The 20,985-nt window shown below is 37.4% G+C and overlaps 1 protein-coding gene across 1 annotated transcript; it reads left to right on the top strand.

Annotated features, from left to right (window-relative positions):
• The first annotated feature begins 1,917 nt into the window (after window positions 1-1,917).
• On the top strand, window positions 1,918-20,082 carry epsti1 (epithelial stromal interaction 1). Its single transcript, XM_088914364.1, has 11 exons — window positions 1,918-2,196; window positions 4,687-4,745; window positions 5,685-5,768; window positions 6,527-6,600; window positions 7,915-7,998; window positions 8,211-8,284; window positions 11,312-11,396; window positions 13,436-13,519; window positions 14,114-14,187; window positions 16,637-16,800; window positions 19,079-20,082. The coding sequence occupies exons 1-11, from the start codon at window positions 1,931-1,933 to the stop codon at window positions 19,204-19,206; spliced, it is 1,176 nt and encodes a 391-aa protein (XP_088770490.1). The 5' UTR covers window positions 1,918-1,930; the 3' UTR covers window positions 19,207-20,082.
• Window positions 20,083-20,985: the final 903 nt, after the last annotated feature.

The raw sequence follows: 20,985 nt of genomic DNA, 5'->3' as shown, positions 1-20,985 counted from the left end.
TATCAGGTTTTCAATCCTGGTGGGCTTTCAGTCTTATTGGCTTAATTAGTACAGTTTATCAGGTTCTCCAGCTTTTCAGGTACTAGTTATAGAAACCTGGAGAACATGCAGACATGCTAGTCTCCAGGGGCAGGATGTGGACCCATGGCCTATACTTTTCCAGGCCTTGAGGCCTTGTGGTGCTTTCTGACGGGTATCCTGGCAACCAAAGGCAAAGTAGAATGTCAATATTATGCAGAATTTGGTAACACTTCAAAATTATTTACACAAAACCTTTTCATCCGTAATACATACAGTACATTACATTAAACCAACATTTCCCTTTGTTTCCATAACTATTTTTATAGCAATAAATATATATACAATGGTATGTTGTATATATATTTAACTTGAAACAAATGTAGTTGCTTTTTTTGTTTTGCCTTTGTGTTAATGGATTTTGTTGGCAGAGCACAGTAGATTTTATGTGGATCGCAGGTGTTGTCAGGAAACTCTTTCATAACAGCGAAGGGGAAACAAATTAAAATAGTGCTGGGTCGGCAGCGAAAGCATTTTAATTGCCGGTTTTAAAGCTATTTTTTTTTACATTCATCAGTTGCTCTATTTTCCCCACTAAAATACTTTTAACTTAAAAAAAACATTGGGATAATGAGCAAAGGGAACAGCGGTTAAAATAATGAAAGGTAGTTGTTAACATAACCTAAATTATAAGTGTCCATTGTTTTGTATTTAGTGAAGGATAACAGAAAACGTTTCCAATATTAGTTTATGGACTTAGTCATCAAAGCACATCAACCACATTTTGATTTTTTTAAAATAGAAATCTGTTGAAATTCGTACAAGCAAAGACTGTAAGCGTTTTTAATTTAATAATAGATTAATTGTAAGATGAAGATGAACTCCAGATAGGTGAGTTAGACACATCAGCATGTCCGTTGTACAGTTCAGAGATGTGTGCTCCTCAGCTTTGATGACATCGCGCATCCAGTGGAAAACTGTGATTCAAGCACACTCACTGCTTTCTACTCACCACATGAAGGGAGCAAATAAGGGTAACGCTTCTAAAAGCGTGGAAACACTTGGAAACCACGAGAAATGAGAACACACGAATGTGGCTTTATCAAGGATGTGTGGCTTGGCAATATGACGGGACAATTTGATGGTCATGCTAAACCTTGTTTATAGGATGGCCTGTTCTTTGTCTCGTATTGTGATGAGATGACTGGCTCACGAATAACAATCTAATAACGGAATCTGCTTGCAAAGTCTTTTTTCTTTCAATAAAAAACAAGAAAAAAAGGCATTCCAAAGGCATACAAACAAAACATAGGAGGTCACAGGATGAGAAAACAACAGGGAGCTAATTAAATAGGTTTAAACACAAAGTGTCTGACCGTGCTGCCAGTTTGTTTGCGCTGGAGAAACGATCTGTTGCACAGTTACAAACAGCTCTTGATTTATGAATTTACTGAAGTTACATTTATGTTCATAGTTGGTATACGATATGTAATTTACATACAGAAAAAGCTCTGGTAGCAATAGAAATTTCAAGACCTTCTTATAATCATTTAGAACACATAATATTTTAATTAAACGTATTCCTTTTTTGATCAGAAATTCAGTTAAACAATGAATTAACATAGCATTTATTTTTCTTGCTGTCATCTACAAATATTATACAACTTTATTTTAACAACCCAATATTACTACTATTTCAGCAATACAAATCCAATATATAAAGCTATTAAAACAATATGCTTATTATGTCTCTCGTTAAGTAATATACTCCATAAATAAGCACCATTCATATTATCTGTGTCTTCGTGTTTATGTGTGTGTTTTATATAATCACTTGGGTGCATGTTGTATTAGTAACAGGAGAAGACGTCTTGGTCTGTCTGTCGCTTGGCACAAGAGAGGGGCATTCCTTATGCCTTGGATGTCATCACATGATACCGAAACTCCAGTTGTGTTCCAGCGCTTTAAAGCACCTGCACCTCTAAACACGCAGCGCTACGAAATGACACGGGCGAGAAACGACGCCGGACAGTTTAGCAATAAGAGCCGAAATTCCAGAACAGGTGATACGGAATTAGCAGTAAATAACAACGATGAATTTGCGCACGGGGAGAACGTCAATAATCCGGCTGGAGAAGAAAGCAATACAACTACAGGAAACGACCGGAACCCACAATAGTAAGTAAAATCTTAAATGTCATATTAGAATAAGAGAATGTATGTTTTAATATTTCATATATGTTACGTTATATTGTTGATAAAACAAGGTTAACTCGATCCTTTAATATCTTAATTTAAAAATTTAAAGAAATTAAAAATATCCCAGCTACTGTATTGCTAAAAAAAAAATGCGTAACACATTTCAGTGTAAAAATGTCCAGAATTAATGTTACAGTAAGTATTATTATGAAAGTTGTTGTTATTTTTTCTTTATTTTTGTCTCTTTATAACTTGGTTAGAGAGTAGCTTTCACTTATTCTCTACTGGCCAGAGTTCCAGTTTCGTTTCTGCTAGAGGAGGACGGCTTTGTGGCCAAATAAAAAAAAAAACGTTGCGTCAGGAGGAGGAGGATCATATTCGCATCAGTGTCAGCCAAGCTAGAGCGTCACATCCATGGTCTTGTATTGCCTTAGTGTTGCCCAATACAACACGCCAGCGCAAGCATAAAATCTGGGCAAGAGTCATTTCATTTCAGGTGCAAAAGATATTGTGCAGTAGTTTACCAAAACCGGAGCAACCCGCCTTTACATTTAGCTGTAATTCGCGCAAAATACGATGCCTGATATAAACAAAAGGTTAGGTGTGTATCTAAATCAAAGCGGTGCATTCTATTTTTATTTTTACTAAATTTAAGCAAGTCGAAATTGATATCTAACTGTAAAAGAACAAGTAAAGGTTTCTTCCATGCTGAAAAGAGAAGGAAAACAACGTTTCGGCCGTGGAGCCTTCTTCGGGTGTCAGTTATCTGTGTTAACCTGTTTTTGTTTTGTATGGAAAGATAATGAGTTAACATGGTTTAATCCAAATCTGCAAATCCTTCAACCAGATTTAATCCATACGTAACCAAAATATACACTTCACAATCACATGATTTACAATTTACGATCAGTACCTGTAAATGCTTAACCAATCAAAAACCCTTTATCCCAGCCTAACGGCTCCCAAAGCAGAACAACGAATCCAGCAGCTCTGGAAAGTAGTCAAAAGAAATAAATAGTAACCAGAATAATTCCTCTGTTCAAGGTTAAAGGACACCAACCAAATATTAAGCTATATAGTTTTTAAAAATGTTTAAATATTGTTATATTTTAAGGCTTCATTTAGAATTGTGTGCAATTTATATTCTGGTATCTGTTCAAACTAAGGAATACAGCCGTCCTAGTTCTTGGCTTTACAGGAACGTTCCACCCAGACAGATTAAGGACTTTAGTACGGTTCGGTTTGGAACTGATGAGATTGGAAGTAGGCTTCTCACATGTCCTCAGGGTATTGACAGTTGCATCCTACTGAAGTACTTCATTTCAACAACCCATGGCAAGCAGGCATAAATTAAAAGAGTCTTTTAATGGCTAAAAATAGGAGGCGCTTCCTGACAGCAGGGGAGCTACTAACATTTTTTAATGTTTATATTTTCTTAACTGTACTGTACAGTGTGTCCCACTTGATCCTAACTATTTAATTTAGACAAAGAATAAGGCTAATTACACCAATGAAAGCCGACTGTAAACCCACCCCATACCCAAACGCTATACCTCAAAACAGCCTTCAGACTGCAATTTGGCCGCTTTAATTTCAAAGTCTACTGCTACTCTAACCACATCCCAAAAGCAAAGCTCAAGGCTGCTGTAAAAGGCCTTAGTAGTTTAGGAGTGCTGGTGGTATAGCACTAGGCCAGCTAGCACTAGCTAGTTCCACAAGCACTCCTTAATGGAAAGTGTTGACACTTGTTCACATGCTGGACTTATAAAGGAAAAATATATCCAATTGTTCTAAACCAAAGCTATCCACATTGTTTTTGTTGTCACATCGTACTAATCTCTGAAAAACATTTTTTTTTAAAGCAAGGGACACATTTGTATGAAAACAAGCATATTCAAATATAAAATATCGAAAATCAAATATTTGAAGGCAGCAGTGTGCAGTTTTGGGGTTAGGGCTCATGTAGTTGGAAGATTGGGTGTTAAAATCCCAGGTGGGTCATCACTCTTATAGGAACTTGCTTCAGGTAAACACTGGCCTGTATAAACAGATGCAAAAGTAAGTTAACTGGACTAGTAATATTAAAGTAAGAGTTCACTGTAGCTAGTGCCAGGTTTCTTCAGTATAAACACCTAAAAAATATTATCATGGCCAATAATGACTACATCATATTCACAATTAACCGTGTTTAATAGCATACAGCGATGGTCTTAAACCTTCCCTAATTATATTCACAGGGTGTTTTCTTGGCTTGCTGAAGTAAATGTGTTTTCAGTTTCATAAGCTTAGCAAAACTCTTTGTTGTCCTCTGAAAATTACTATGCCTTCTACACATGATTTAGTGATTATTATTATGGCCTTTCACAATAAAAACCCCACAAGCATTATAAATTATAATGTAATGCTGGCATAAGCCCTCAAGACGTGAGACACATACTGTATATCAATCTACTTTCCCATTTGTTTTAGCATGGGAGGCTATTCCATGATACCACCCAATGAACCAAGGAGGAGGGAAATGCAGAGGAGTAAGTCATTTCAAGACTGTAATTATTTTTTCTGTGTAGTCAAAGTGCTCCCTTTGCCAGATGGTTCTTTTTTAATTGTTACCAGCAAAATTAACCGAAAACAGAAAAAATGTTTGTTACAAGACATTGAGATCTTAGTGGTGTAACATTGCAGTTACTTGGCATTAAATAATGACAAACACCAAAGGTTGAAAAGTTAATAATAAGTGCATGTGCCCTGGTTCCCTGTTGCACTGAATAAGTAATGCTTTAAGAATTAGAGACCCAGGTCCTGCTAAGATAACATAATTTAGTATCACTGTGATGGAACTGGCTTCGTGGTACAAAAAGCTACAAAACATTTTATTCTTTTCTTCATGCATGTTCCATTTGATCGGGTAACAGTGCAACATCTCACTTTTTTTAAACAAATTCCTCATGGTGTAAATGTTTCACTTCACAATTTCATTGTATATGGAGTACCTACAGAAGGTCCAGTATAAGTTCAACCTTGATCCAGTTGCTAGTTGTGAAATGTTTAAATGCAGTACCTGTTGACAGGTTTTTGTTATATACTCTCTTTGTTAAAAAAAAAATAGAAACCCAGTGTCAAGTTCTGTGCCAGTAATACACATTTTATTGGTTCAGTCAAGGTTTTGACTTAATCTGCTCTACACAGGCTAGGCCAACATACAAGTAACTTGCTTAAGGTCAACACTGTCAGTTTGGGAGTTTGCTCAGCCTAAACCTTTTAGGGACTCTTTTACATTATTATGACACCAATACCACATAAAATATCCCAGATTCAGGTACTTTTGCAGCTTATTCACACTGATCATGTCACCAGTCAGACCTTGTGTGCAGTGCTGTACAGTCTAGCCCTGCTCCATGTAGACACAGAAGTGAATAACATTATCGCTGTGGTTTAGATTACAGATAACATGCAAATTCTGGTTACAGTGGCACAGAAGGAAGAGGAAGATCTGAAACGCTGGAAGGAAGAACACAGACCTGGTCCTCTCAGCTTACCTCCAGCACAGCTAGGTATGATCAAAACAATACTGAAGTGCAGGTAGATAACGAAGGTAAACTAACAGGGTCATAAGAGCTCATCAGGTCAGAGCTCATCCTGGTTTCTGAGCACAGGACTCCCCTCCCCTGGGTGGGACAGCTGTCCATCACAGGGATGACCGCCCCCACCCAACAATTCTGGTCCACACTGGTAGAGTTGGGTGACCAACTGGGGTAAAGTACCTCACTGAAGGTACACCAGCAGTGTATGCAGCTGGAGCTCACACCCAAGACCCATCAGACATGAGTCCAGAGGCTCTGCTGCCCCCATTATACTGTAACATGATAAAGAGAAGAAATTGTCAAATATAGTTATATCTGTTTTAACCTGAGGTAACGACAACCGTTGTCAGCAATGATTGAAAAATTATAATTTTTCTCAATATAATTCCTATTTCTAACGTTATAATAAAGGTAGATATGCATGAACTTTTGGTTACACTGGATTAAATTGGGTTAACGTCACTTTGGATATGTGCTAAATGTAATGTATGAAGTGTTTTTACTTGCTTGGAATGCCGTGTGGAATAGTTTTACAATATGCTGATTTCTTTTGGATTTCTTTACTTTTTATTTTAACTTTTTTATTATTACTTTTATCCTATTTACATATTGTTATAAAGATGTATCTATTTTAAGGCTTTCCTTACGTTTATGCAGAAAAAGAGGAAAAAAATTATATACAACATATATGTAATATGTAATGTTTTAATAAATGATTATCTGTGCAGGTGGAGCAATATCGATTACCGAAGCCAGACAAAGGCAATTTTTGGAGTTAAGGGAATCTAAATATCGTAAACAGGTAATAAGGATTTGAATCTGAATTAATATGTATGAGTAAGACTATTGTTTTTCATCTCTATTGTAAAATGGTTGTTGAAGACCAATGTACACATACAGCAACAGAACTTTTGGGATTAAGAATACATTATACTGTCACATAAGTATAAGTAAAGATAGATATATATTGTAGGAACAAGTAAAGGTTAATTCTTTTTCTTCTTCTGAAAAGAAGAAAGAAGACAACACAGTTTTGGAAAGGCTTAATAACCTTTTTTGCCTTTCACTGTGAAATTGACCTTTACTTTTTCCTTTGCAGCCAACACATGCTGACACAGCTCCCCACTGAAACGTTTCTCTTTAATTGCAGTACATATTCATACACCGTGCCGCATATACTTATACCATGTGCAGACCTTAATGATGTTCATTATAAAATACATTACTCTGGAAGTTTTAAAACATGTGGGCACTAACAAAGAAAAGGTCAATCCAATATGAGTTTTACTTGCTTTTACTAATACTTTGAGAAATGACTACTGTACATTCGATTGTAGGAGGGTCTTAAAATTCACAAGCATTTGGTGCGGAGAATTGTCAGAAACAACTAAATTTGCATACTGAATAACCAAGTCCACCCCATACCATAACATAATTTACTATATAGTATGTATGGTTAAAAGACATATTTAAGCAACCCTTCCTTATATTAATTAAAGCACTAATGCATTGGCTTTAGTTTAAATAACATAAATCAACTAAAAGAAAGAAAAGAAATCACAATTTATATTAATCTGCTAAAATCAACAACATGAATCCCTCCTCTGCATCTAGGGGATGCCTGCACTTGCTCTCTCTTCCTCCATGATTAGCACACCCCACTGTAATGAAAAGGGCAATAAAACTGTCGGAGAGCCTATAAAGTCGTCACCAGCTTGTCCTTCCCCACGGCACTGACATAGAACCTGAAGCGTTCGTTACAATACAAAAACAAGACCATGTTTAGATGCGGATGGTGGGTAGTGGGAACTTGGGCAGGGGGCAAGGAGAGGATCACTCACTAGCTAGATTCGTCTCACCATCTTAGTCTGTTGCACTGCTGATTTGAAAGCTGTGGTTAACAGCCTGGGGCTCTCTTTCATCCCGCTCTGCTCTTCTTCCATACAGGACCCCATCAGCCAGACCAAATCAAGTAAAAGCGAATTTGCAAATGTTAAATTCGCAGATAATCGAGACCCTACAGTTCAATATATATCTTTATCTGAGTGTGTTAGGCAGTCAAGCCATAACATAATAAAAACATAATGTGCTTTGCTCCCGATGGCGCTCTGTGAAGCTGAAACAAGAGGAGGACAAGAGGAAGAGAAAAGAAGCGGAGGAAATGGAGATCCAGCAGAAGAAGGTTCTGCAGCGGGAGAAGGTGAGAAGCACGGATCAGGCCAGCACGACCCGATCTGTCACTTACAATGATAAGGATTAAATTCACAAATGATGTCCCAAAGTGCGTGTTTCTGCCTAATCAAAATCATGCCACATTCCCATCATTGGGATGCTGTTCTCATCATCTTGAGTCTGAAAATTGACCATTTTAAATGGGAAAAATCTTGACTCTTGATGTTTAATGCATGTTAGGCCATCAGACTTGAAGAAAGGAGACGGCAGGAAGAGAATCTGAGGAAAGAACAACTTCGGTATGACCACCAGCTGTAAGTAGATACAAGTAATTCTATACATTGTGCTTTTTCTAAAGGATTTACATCCTTTGCTTGAAGACATTCAATGATGTTGTTACAGAAAGAGGGGGAGGGAAATCTGAATTCATAGAGGTTAGTGAAATATTTAGCTTAAATAGCAGTCTGTCCTGACAAAAAAAGCTGAACACTCCCACAAGTCAGGGAATGCTGAGCAAAGTCAGATGGCTTCTTCAATTGCCCCTGGAGAATTTTGGTGGTGAAGATATAAGAAATAACTGAAAAGACATGACTCAATTCAACAAAACTTTCAGCCAAGACATGAAACACACAAGCTAATATTTATGAGTGGGGTGAGTTCTTGAGTGAGTTTTCCATGAGTGGTAAACTCTGAATAGCAAATTTAAAAAGGAAACATAAATTTCCAGAGATATGAAAAATGCACCTTATTTCCCTATATTTAGGGCTCTTCAGTGCTTTATACCCCATTTGTTTGGGTTCTTGAAGGAGGATCCCAGTCTTGAAGAGGTTTAGTAAAGTTGTAACTCAGCCTCTCCAGCCACGATACCTGCTTTCTTCTGGTCCTTTTTAAAGACGTTATTGGTGATATTGGCTGACTAGGGAAATTCTGGGAAATGTCTCATGAGTTGTCACGCTACTTGTTCTCCTCTCATTTGGGGTTAACTACTTAGATGCAGTATCCTCAGGTTTGTGGGATGTATAGTTCATCAAATACCCCAGCTGTCCACATACATTTTAACATATATACAGTAGTCCTGGTTGCTTGGCTCACTCAAGGTGAGGGACAATAAAAATAACCAACCTGTACAACCATAATCACATCCAACATGCAATATTGCAGTAGCTTTAGGAGAGATAGAAAAAAAAGAATGATCTCTCTAGGTATAGCAGATTGTAAAACTTACAAAAAAGTCTGAGGCATCTCAGCCTAGGCATTGCTAATTGCCACTGGAATAAGAAACAAATCTGAGGCTTATTGTCATAAATTACCATTAAGAAGCCTTGGAAAGAAATTTTCTGGTGTTTGATCTGTTGGATGACCTGTGGAAAAACTGTAAAGTGAAGAGAGAACCACACTGTTTCTGCTACCTAACAGAAACAGTCAAAGAGACAGCAAGAAAACCATGCCAAACAGCACTGAAATTCTAAATTCAGAAAATGAAGACACAAGGCTGGGGAGGTCAACAATTTCAACAGCTCAAAGAGAATTCAGACAGAGGAAAGTTAAGAAGAGCATGCAGTAAGTAGAGAGAAGAGCAATTTTTGTGGGGTGTGCAGGACTGAAAACAGACTAGGAATGGCCACGAAAGGAATGATGAATGATGAAAACGTGCAGCTGTGGAAGATCTGCTCAGCTCCAGCTGCGGAAGGGAGTGGTGGCAAAGATTGCAAAGCAGAACATACTGTAGAAGCAAAGCCATCTGGGAAAAAAAAGTAGACAGGAGAACAGAAGTTAAAGGAGGCTAAGAAGCAACAAGGACTGGTGGAAAAGGACTGAATAATAGATTGGAAACTTGTCTAGACGATTTGAGATTAGTTGTGAAAGAGGAGAGGAGTGAGCAATAGTTTTTGAGATCAGAGAGCAGCTTGGATTTCTCTCTTTCCTTCAGTAGAACATTGTTCAAAGTGAATTGAGTATAGGACTGCGCAAAACCATCACAGAGTAGGAGTGGAGAAAGTAGGACAAGAGAAGTAAGACACAAAAATAGAGGCAAAGAAACAGATTTACAGTAAGTGAAAAATGGCCTCACGGCGACATCCCTTACCACTTTCCTTCTTGCCCAGTTTGGAGGGACCATCTGATTGACTCAGTTTCTGGGTGGTATGATGGTATGGTATGATATACGTTTCAGGAGGTTAATACTTTTGCCATCAACATATTTTAGGTTTTATTTTTCTTTGCAGTTTTTGTTGACATTTATTTCCTTTCACCCATTAAGCTGTTTAGTTTGAGTATTCAGGCTTTGAAACTATGCAACATATTTGCTTTAAAAATTATGTATACTTCAGTTGTAATTCAACAAAATGGGACATCATTGTAAAGGGTGAATACTTTTGCAAAGCACAGTACTGTAAATGGAGGTAATAGTCATAATGCAACAATTTGCAACACTTTGCAGCAATACCTTAGCATCAGTGGACCTAGTCTATTGTCCAAGAGTCCCCGGTTTATTCTAGTAGATGTTCTCTTTCCAGTTCAGGAATTCTGGGGGTGGGTGATTATGTAGCCAAATTCACTATAAAGATGAGTGTCTATTGTGGTTGGATGAGGTGGTTTATAGCCAATTTACACAAGAAGTTCTGTTTTGCTCCTTCCAAGTAGAGATGGTTTGTCAAGATTTTTTTAAAACAGTCAACTGCTAAACAATGAAGTGGTACTGCCATGAATATTCAACAGTGAGGAAGTAATTACATTCTTTGGTTACCTCAAGGGTTAGTTTATAATTTAAACGAATCTTAGTTTTCTGGGGCCAGGGACTTGACTGAAGTGGCTCATGTAAGACATTTAGTCGATTTAATTAATTTATTGTTAATTTTTGTGACAACTGGCACAGGACAAGCATTTGTAAATTAAAATAAAATACTTTGAACCTCCAGAAGGATCACAATGCACAAAAAAATCAAAAAGCATTAAAGCACATTTCTACTTTCAGAGGTACACTTCCACAGTGCAGGATTGTGATTCATCAAAGAAAAGGCAACTTTACTATTGCAAAAAGTACAAACTAAAACTGCATACATGATTAAACAGATTTATGAGATACTGGGAAACAAATGTGTCAATATAAGTTGGATAATCAGATCACAGGGTATTGACAAGCATGAAAAATTGTCCAGGAAGCCTCTAGTGAGGATGACCACAAAACAAAGATGACCAAACAAAACAGCTTTTGTATCCAAAAACATTACACATGAAGAGTCAAGTATCCTGTTTGTGGAATATCCTGTATTGTCTGTGGACAGTGTAATATCCGATACAGAATATTAATTTCAATGTTGTAATGCTTTTATTTCCTGCAGGAGAACACAACAGTTTCTTCAAAGGTTTGAAAACTCCACCGTAGATCCAGTTCCAGTGAACAGCTCTCTTCCAGCATCATCCTGGGTAAAGTCACTGCCAAAAACTGCATTCCATATTTCACAGGACTAGTTTCAAACCAAAGCTGCATAGTTGTGGCCGTGAGGTTGCAGCCTAAGGAGCTACAGTAATTCACACCAATTGATACTTCTTTGATACATATTTTCTTAGCAAACAATTTCTACTTTTAAGATTTTGCACAGAATGTACAATATAACTGTACTGTTTCTGACTGATAAGTGGTTCAGTCCATAAGGCTCATTATTTCCACTGTGGAGGGTGTTATGTCTATGGTGATTTTTTTAAAATCAAAACACACAAGGTTTTTATTGCTTGCCAATGAGAGGTTGCTTGAGTCAATCTGGAGAGAGCTGTGGCATATTTAGGTCATGGGACTTTCCAAAGTTCACTTCAAGCTAACTGAGAAATAAAGATATTGCCTATTGCCTAAAAGCACTGAATAATAATAATAATAATAATAATAAAATATTTATGATGTGTTTTTCAAAAAGCAGTATGCAGTACAATAGAAAGACAAGCAAAGTTAATGAATAAAAACAAAAACAAGCAGAGTTAATGAATTTAAATACAATGTAGATATATCCATTCAAAGCTAAAACCTGCATTAAAAACAGGAGGTGTGCTTCTGCTTGAAACTGGTCTCTTCCATGTGGGCTCAAAAAGCGTTTCCCAAAAAACCCGGATGTCCGTTGTGCTGTTATCGTGTCTCACAGTTTCTTGCTTCAGTGCTTGCCCTTCCTTTGAAATTAGCCCAAACACACATACACTGGAAATAAGACTACATTTAGAGAAGTATTCAAGAGCGGGAGTAAACACATCCTTCTTTGTCAAACTCCTGTGCCATCTTTAGAAACATTGAATAGTTAGCAAACCCGTGACATACTGGTAATAATGCAAAAATCACAGTTTTGGCTGCTGAAGTCTTCTTCCAGTGGGCAGACCGAGGAGCCTGACAAGCCCGGGGCCAGGCATAAATATTGTAAAAACTACCTCATGTGGCAGCTGGCCGCATTGTTAAACTTGCATGCACAGCTTCTGTGGTAAACAGTGCAATGTTTTCTTGTGTGGCTTTCGACATTGTTGTGAAACTTTTACAAATCAGCTTATTCCAACTGCATAAACCTGAATATGGCAGGGAGTGTAAATAGCTCTGAGGTGCTTGTTCACTTTCCAGTTCAGTCCCCGTGTTTTACACTAGTGAAGAGGATTCCAGTTAGTGTTATTGCTCACTTCACAGCAGGTTTGCCTGTGGGATTGCCTTCAATTACATGAGAAGGTTTTAATTGAGTTCTTGTTGTTATGAAAGCTGGTAAATTTACAATCAATCCAAGCTACAGAATTTTGTTTCCATTTTTACTGAAATAGCTGTGGCTTCATTCCTTGCCACTTTTTAAAAACATGATCGTTTCAGGCGTTGGAAAGTCCTGTAAAATACGGAAGCTTATAACATAAATAGCTGTACCTTGAGGGACAGGAGTAGGGATTATTTTTTTATGTATACTGCTATGTGGTAGCTTTTATTAAAAGGCATTAGCAATAAAAAATGTCTTTATCACTAATATGAGAACAAGCTAACCTGATCTTTCTTCTTTGGGTATTGACTTAAGTGTTTGGATGGACTCCTACAAATTAGGGAAGTGCTCCAAACGAAATGTTGTAGGTGTGGAAATGAACTTTTATACTGAAAGACTTGGCCTTTATGTGGCCTAATATTGTTTTTAAAGGTGGTTCCAAGCTAATTCATTTATTCCATATCCTCTGTTTAAGTAACATTCTTACTTTTCCATTGTCTTAGGGACAGCTGATGCTGTTTTGTTTCTGTGTTGATCTTTTTATCCACAGAGATATGGATAGGATTTTGTTTTTCAGGTTCTGGTCCACCATGCTGAAGCTATTAGTAAGTTTGACCAAAGTTAAAAAAAAACTCATGCTGCAGTTTCATGAGCTAAAGATCTTTCCAGATATTTTCAGCGCAGTGTGCGCAGAACCACCAGCTACACCGAGGGGTACTTCCTTACTTAATGTTTGCTCCCTTCTATTCACAGGCCAGAGGCCGCGCTTACAGAGAGGCCCAGAAAGCAGAAGAAAATGAACAACTGAAGCAGAAGAAAGAGGAGCAAAGGAGAAAGGTGTGGGTTACTGGTTCAGGGAAAGAGGGGTCAGGCTTTCAGGCCTTTAGCAGCTAAATGTTCATTTTGTAACTGAATTACAACCTTCTTGCTTTTCTCCCTTTTTGCCTCAGCATTACGAAACAAAAAAAAAGAACTGAAACTTCTTATTCATTTTTCGAGCTGAGATTTTAGGGGGTGGGGGCAAATAAGTTCCATTGATGCTTTAGAGTAAATGACTTCATGTCTTTCCTTGGATGTATTTAACACACGAAAGTGTGAAGACTGGCCTTTATTTTTTTTCTTTCTCCTTTTTTTTCTTTTCTCTTTAATGTTACTGGGTACAGCTGAACGAGTAAGCATTCCAGTACACTTGTTGTATATGGCAAATAAAGAAATCTTTGAATCTTCCAAGTTCAGAATTAAGGTTTCAGAATACAATTTGTCCCCTCATTCCAGTCAGTTTTTTTTTTTAATCCTCATGTTGACCACACATAGCACACAGCATGTTAACCAAGCACAGCATTGCATCAGTGAGCTGCTTCATAGAAACTGCTGTCACCCGCTGACCCGAACATGACTGTGATAAGACCAAGTATGTCCTTTTCCTCACAGAGTGAACTCCTGGAAGAAAATCAAAAACAGAAAGAAGAAGAAAGGCAGAGAGAACTCCAAAAGGAACACAAAAGGTAATGCTAATTTTAGTGTAACTTATTTAAATCTCTCATGGTATCAAAAAGAGAGATTACACACTTCACATGTATCTCCATTAGAGAAATCAGAAGAAACATTACAATTACAGTATTTGTTATTCAGTAATGTTTCATTTAGTCACGAGTCCTCTACATTGTTTTAACAGAGCAATTAAATAATACAGTTCACGTAGTGGCTTCAGTCTGAGGAATAATTTCTCATATTGTCTTTATTTCAATTCAGTAAATTGAAATAATTGTACTTGAGTTTATAACTGACATTCAAGATAAAGGTTAAGATAAGATATAATTGTTATTGTCCAAAAGGGAGAAAATTTGTCTTTGGCATCACCATACAGAACTACAGTAAACTCAACATAAATATCACTCAGCATGAAATAAATATACATTTAAAACAAACAATAGTCCTAGACATGCAACTATACATAAACAGACATCTCGCCCTGCCTATATAACACTACCATTACACATAATCTAATAGTTTCATACAGGAAACAGTCACTGTGTTTAATATACCAATTGCAAAGGAAAAAAAAAGATTTATTGTATTCATCTTTCTTAGCCATAGGCATTCTAAAATGCATCCTTGAAGGCAGAAGTTAGAAATGGGAATGAAGAGGGTGGATGGGTCATCAATAAGAAGCTGAACCTTACTTGGAAATGCAATACAAAACAACTCTTTAAGCTGTTTCTGTGGTCAACCAGTTATTTTACTAACAATATTAACAATTCTGGCCTTTTCTCTTAATACCGAGGCTGTCATCCCACACCGTGAAAAAAACAGAAATAGTGATGCTTTCTACCAACATTCTATAAACGTTCTCTAAAACGTTCTGACTCACTCCAAACCCTTTCAGTTTCCTGATTAAAAATATACACTGACTAGCCTTCTTAAAAATGCAATTGGCACTCTCTGCAAAGTTTAAATGTTCGACTAATTCTGTTCCTAGGTATTTGAAACACTGAACAGCCTCCACAGGCTGATTAATAAGGTAGTGAGAAATGAACGTATTACTGTCCAAGTAGCCAGCAGTCAGCACGCTTGACTGACACCACCTTTCCAGTTTACTTATCTGTTCAATGTAATTCTCCACCCCTTTGGTTAGGTCCTAATCTCACATACTTCCACCTGCCTACATATATGAGTCTCACACCTGGGACTTCCTGTAGCATGTCTCTCATATCCCTCCTGCCACCCCATCTACACCCCAACTGCAGCTCCCTGGCTCAATCCTGGCAATACTGAATGGGGTCTGGGCAGCCAAATCCTCACAGATAGGTTGCCATTCCCTGAGCTAGGCGAGTTACGCCAAATACAAACTACTCATCTCTCTCTCACATTCATTAGGATCTAACTGAAATACAGATTTGTCTATAATAATACATGATAGATATGCTAAGGAACAACTAGTGGTTAATTCTGAGCTGAAAAAGTAGAAAGAAAAAAACAATGTTTGGACTGGGGAAGCTCTTCGGGTGTGAGTGGGTGTTACAAATGTTACAAAGTATAAACGGGATGCACAGCAAAGTGTTGGGTAAGGAGAGCAAAAGAAAGAGCATGTCAGAATGGGCATGGCAGGCAAGAAGTGTTTTACAGAGCTGGAACACTGAACAATGCCAACAGAGTGACTGGGAAAGAGATTATGTTAGTCGTTGTTTTTCACGTTAATCCTTAAATTTCCAGGTCTCATCGCACCCCTGAACAGATACTGTAACTGTCTCCTCATTTATGACAAATGACAGACATTGACAGGGAAGTTGTTTAAGTATAATGGAGGTCCAGAGTGTCTTTCTGGGAAAGTTGTTTGTTGCCTAATAAATGAACTTGTGCTACAGAAAAATTAAATGGTATATTAAAAATATGTAAAGCAACACATACAGGGGTGCAGACAATATTGGAGGTTCGTAGTTCCTTTGATCCTCTTAGTAGGAAACCTGTTTAACTTGGGAGGGTGGGTGTGATAAATTGCTCTTAGTGGACATATTAAAGATAGTCTGTTAAATTAAATACAATATTTATAATAATTACAAGTATTTAGAGAATATGACATATTTAGTCAGTTGTAGTATGACAATATCTAGTCATGAGATACTTTAGAAAGATTTAGTTCAAAGCTGATTTCAGGCAAAGGACATACCCTCTTGAAATAATGATTCATTCAACTTCTATCACGCTCAGATTTCTCATTCGTGCCTGTAAGACATTATAAAACAAGAGACAATTGTCTTCTGTTTAGACATGCAAGATTATTAATAATCCTATGGATTATTCACAAGAGGAATAAGCAACACTCTTCTTCCCCCTGTCCTCTCTGTACAATGTTTCCAGATCCTTGCATGCTACCATATTTCAAAAGCAGATAGTAGGAGGCTGATTACGTTTCATCAAGACCAGCCCACGAATGTCTGTTACTCTTAATTTTAGGGTCAATGCCAAATTTTTGGATCAAATTCAAGCCCATGCGCAATCAGGTAGGAAGGAGCTGCCCTTTCCTGTAAACACAGAAGAAGAAAGAGATTTTCGTACCAATGGAGCACAGGATGTGCCCAAATCTTTGGAGCCTATCCTGCAGGAGAGTGAAGAGGATGGTAAGTTATTTTTAAAGTAGGAAGCTCATGCCGTTCTTCTTGCAATTGTATTTGTTTAGTCTGTTCTATATAAAGGCCCCTCTAATTGTTTCCACTGTGTATTCCGTCAGTGGAGTTCATAATTTACTCACGGGTTTATGTTACTTAAAATTATGTAGGCTTCAGAGGATACTTATTTTGGATGCGTAGTTATCGTGCCATGTCAAAATGGCTGATGTAATTTTCACATACAGTACTTACAAGAATTCTCCATGCTGTGTATGCAATGCTAAATTCAGATACCAGGATAATAGAACTGCTTTGGCAGCTTAACCGAGAGCAAGGTGAATGGTTTTAAGAATCTCGGCTGCTTTCGTTTAAATGGAAACTTCACCTGGAGTGATATTTGAAACAGGTTTCAGTCAGACAAGAGGTACCGGATAGTATAAACGGGCCAATATGAAAATGTAGTTTGTTCCTTGTACTGTACAGTATGTTAGTATGTACTGTAAATGGATTTCATTTTTCCCTGTACTAAAGTGGGTATAGAAAGTTACCACCCCCTTTCAAAATGTTCACCTTTTGTTGCCCTAAAACCCAAAAAGAAGACAAAATCAGACCTTTTCCAGTTTTATTTGCAAATTGTACCTTGCAACATCCAAGTGAAAAAAGAAAGCAAAACTTGGATACATCTCTACCAACTTTGCACACCCAGAGGGAGAAATATTTGCCTTTTCCTCCTTACAGAATTGTTCAAACTCAGTCAAACTGCGTGGTGACTGTTGATGGACTGTCCTCTTCAAGTCATTCCAAAGCTTTTCATTGGGATTTAGGTCGGGGCTCTAGGAACCTTCCTATCCCATTAACATTAGCCACTATATGGCCCCTTTGGGTCATTGTCATGTTAAAAAGTTAACCATCTTCCCATTTTCATCTTCCTGGCTGAGGGCTGCAGGTTTTCTTCAAGAATTTGTCTGTATTTTGCACCATCCATCTTCCCTTCTATCCTGACAAGTGCCCCAGTCCCAGCTATAGAGAAACACCCCTACAATAGGATGCTGCCACCAGTGTGCTTTACTGTAGGAATGGTGTTCTTTGGATGGTTGCCATTGGCCCCTTGGTAGCCTCTCTGATCAGTCATCCAATCAATTCTTGCTCGGTCATCCAATTTAGAGGGACGACCTGATCTGGGCGGTGCCATACGTTCTACTTCATAATGATGGTCTTGACTGTGCTCCATGGGATACTTAAAGCCTTTGAAATGTTTTTATAACCATCTCTTGACTTGTGCTTTCCACAACTTGATCTCGAAGTTCTTTTGAAAACACTTTTCCACCCATAGAGGATTCTTTGCTTTGAAATGCACTTCCAAGAAGTGGAATTCTCTAGAAACAGCTGCTTTTATTCTGAACTCATCAAAATCACCACAATTGATCACAGGTGGGAGCCAATTTAGTTGTGTGATCTGCAAGGTGATTGGTTATACCTGAGCAAGTTTACAAATGCAATTGTAAGGGGGGTGTTCACTTATCCAAATGAGGTATTCTACTGTTGTAATATTAATTAATTTTCCGAATGTTTTAGAATTTTATTTTCACTTGGCTAATGTGGGTTACTGTGTGTAAACAAAAATGGAACAAACCTCATTTTTATTTTTAGAGTGTCATACAACAAAGGGTTCACATTTTGAAAGGGGGTGGTGACTTTCTATACCCACTGTATCTACTGTATAACTTCATTATGACTGTTAGCATGTGCTTTGGCTATATGTATCCTAGGCTGACTACAGCTACTTTTGGTATTTCTGTGGGAAAAAGAATGATTTCTTGATTAACGACAATTTTGACAAATATCTGAGCGGCAAAGCAAACATTATTCACAAACAGGAAAAAGGAAATAAATATTGCTGGTATTTTGCTATAATTATTATAACAAAAATGTATAAAATATTAAAAATGGTAAAGGTCTGTTTTATTTTATCTGGTGATTGGGCTAGATTCAAAACCAAAGCTTTCTATACCAAAAAGAATATTAAACAAAAGTAGCACATTTTCTTTAGCAATGGTTGCTACCTCGAGACTATGTTTGTCTATCTTCAATAAATGACATCCAAAACGGGCACAACACATGGTGTGATTTGTTGAAGATTTTGGAGATTCTCTTGTACAATGATTTCCAGCTCATCTCTGATCCATTGTAAAGAAATACTATGTAACCCTCAAAGAAATCCATGAGTAGCAATTGATACTTCCAGGGACAACAAAATCAGAATGACTTATTGTGCTTGTTTTTGTTGCAGGTTATGATCTTGAATGGACAGTGATGAAGCTTCAGACTTCATTTCCTTCATGTGATCGGGCTTTCTTAGAAGATATTGTGATTCAGTGCAATGGAGATTACAACCAAGCCTACAAACTACTTCTGTAAACAGCTCTTCTGATGGGCTCAGACCAGCATCAAGCTCCACAAAAAAACAAACAGATGAACACACTTATTAGTTACAAAATAGGGGTGTAGCTTTATTAGTGAAAGCTCTTTGTGTGTTTTGCAATCTCATGTTTATTTGAGTAATATTGTCTTTTAAGTGAGTACAATCAAATAGCTGTATCATTACTCAAATACACATAGTTCATCCCAAATATAATAAACCTGATTCAATGGAAAAATGTATGCACTTAAATCGCATCATGTCTGGTTTTATAATTTGTGAATCCTAAAAATCATAATGTGGACATGACTTGTTTGTGGATGGTAATAACTTGTGAGCACATGTAAAATGGGTAAACATTGTGAAACATCACATTGTGTGCCTACTTTAATAGCCTTCCATCCTTTCAAAGTTCAGGTTGCATCATCATTCTGTACTGAAGTCACACACTTTAAAGTAAACACCCTATTAATTTGAAGTTTTCTAAAAGAGACCCATCATTATTGACAAATATAATTTGAGTTAAATACTGTTTTTTTTCCATTTATATTATTGAGTGAAAAGTAAGTGTTAAATTAAAGATGAGAATTTTTGCAAATTTCTAGTCTTCGAAATTTGTCTTGTTAAGCAGAAATGTCCATTTGACACATCAAGTTTGTAAACTACACGAGAACACAACTAACTTATACTGTCATTTTTCAAGCATTGCTTCCTGTATCCTCTTGTTAGTTTCTGACAAGTGTAATGGGATACTTCTTCCATATCTGTCAGCACACGTTGTTTTAAAGTGCACCTGAGAAATGTGACTGCTACCTGTAACGCTGATGTAAAAAGGCGTGATCTTTAAGGAAATAAAATCATATTTAAAAAGGGAATGCCCCTTGTTTTGGCCATTTCAGCTTGTTCCAGGAAGCTGCTACGGCAGTCAACTTTGAAGAAAATCTGAAATATTTAATTAACATCCTGCAGATTGAAGGAATCTCATATGGTTGGCTTCCCTCTAACATGAAAGTTAAACGATTAATCTGCTAATCTGCAAAGGTAAATACTGTTGAGATTTCTTTAATCAGTTATTTATTCAATGAGATCTGGAGATGTAACTGTATACGTGGCAGCTTATGTAGTGAGATACAGTATGTCTTGTGGAAGGTCTAAAAGGAAGCCTTTAGAAGGATTGTTTTTACATACTCTAGATGACTAGAACCATTAATAATTGATTACTCATGTTCTCTGTTAAATTAAGTTTTCTGCTTAACAAACCAACACATGGTAGTATTTTGAGAATTATGCAAATTTTAATCAGGAGTCTTGATGTATGTCCACAGCCCCAGTTCTTCTTTTTGTTCATAGTTTGAAACATAAGCTGCACAGTAACTGCAGGTGGCTCTACAGCATTAGCCTAGTTATCTTATTAAGGAATAGCAGATGGATAGAAAAAAACAGCCTTGTGGTCAATGAGATACTGACCTATATGCTTGTATGTGGTGCAGATTAAAATGCTTAGATCGTGAAAACTGCTGTAAGAACATGGAAGAATCAAGACGATGTGGAGTAAATGGAAGTACTGTAACGAAAGCATTCTTTCATCCCTATGCAGACGACACAATCCGGGTGTGGGGAGTGGGAGTGGGGAAAACACGGGGAAAAAAGCATGCAGGGGTCAGGAATGAAAACGGGGCATGTCCGTGGTGCGCAGGTGTTCTGAGGGGTGAGTCCAAGGCAAATAGTCCAAAAGGGAGTCCAAAGAGAAATCCAAGACAAGGCAAATGTCCAGAGCC

The sequence above is a fragment of the Atractosteus spatula genome, chromosome 4 (genome assembly GCF_055471065.1).
Source record: "Atractosteus spatula isolate fAtrSpa1 chromosome 4, fAtrSpa1.hap1, whole genome shotgun sequence".
Classification (NCBI taxonomy): domain Eukaryota; kingdom Metazoa; phylum Chordata; class Actinopteri; order Semionotiformes; family Lepisosteidae; genus Atractosteus; species Atractosteus spatula.
This window is presented reverse-complemented; position numbering and strand designations above follow the sequence as displayed.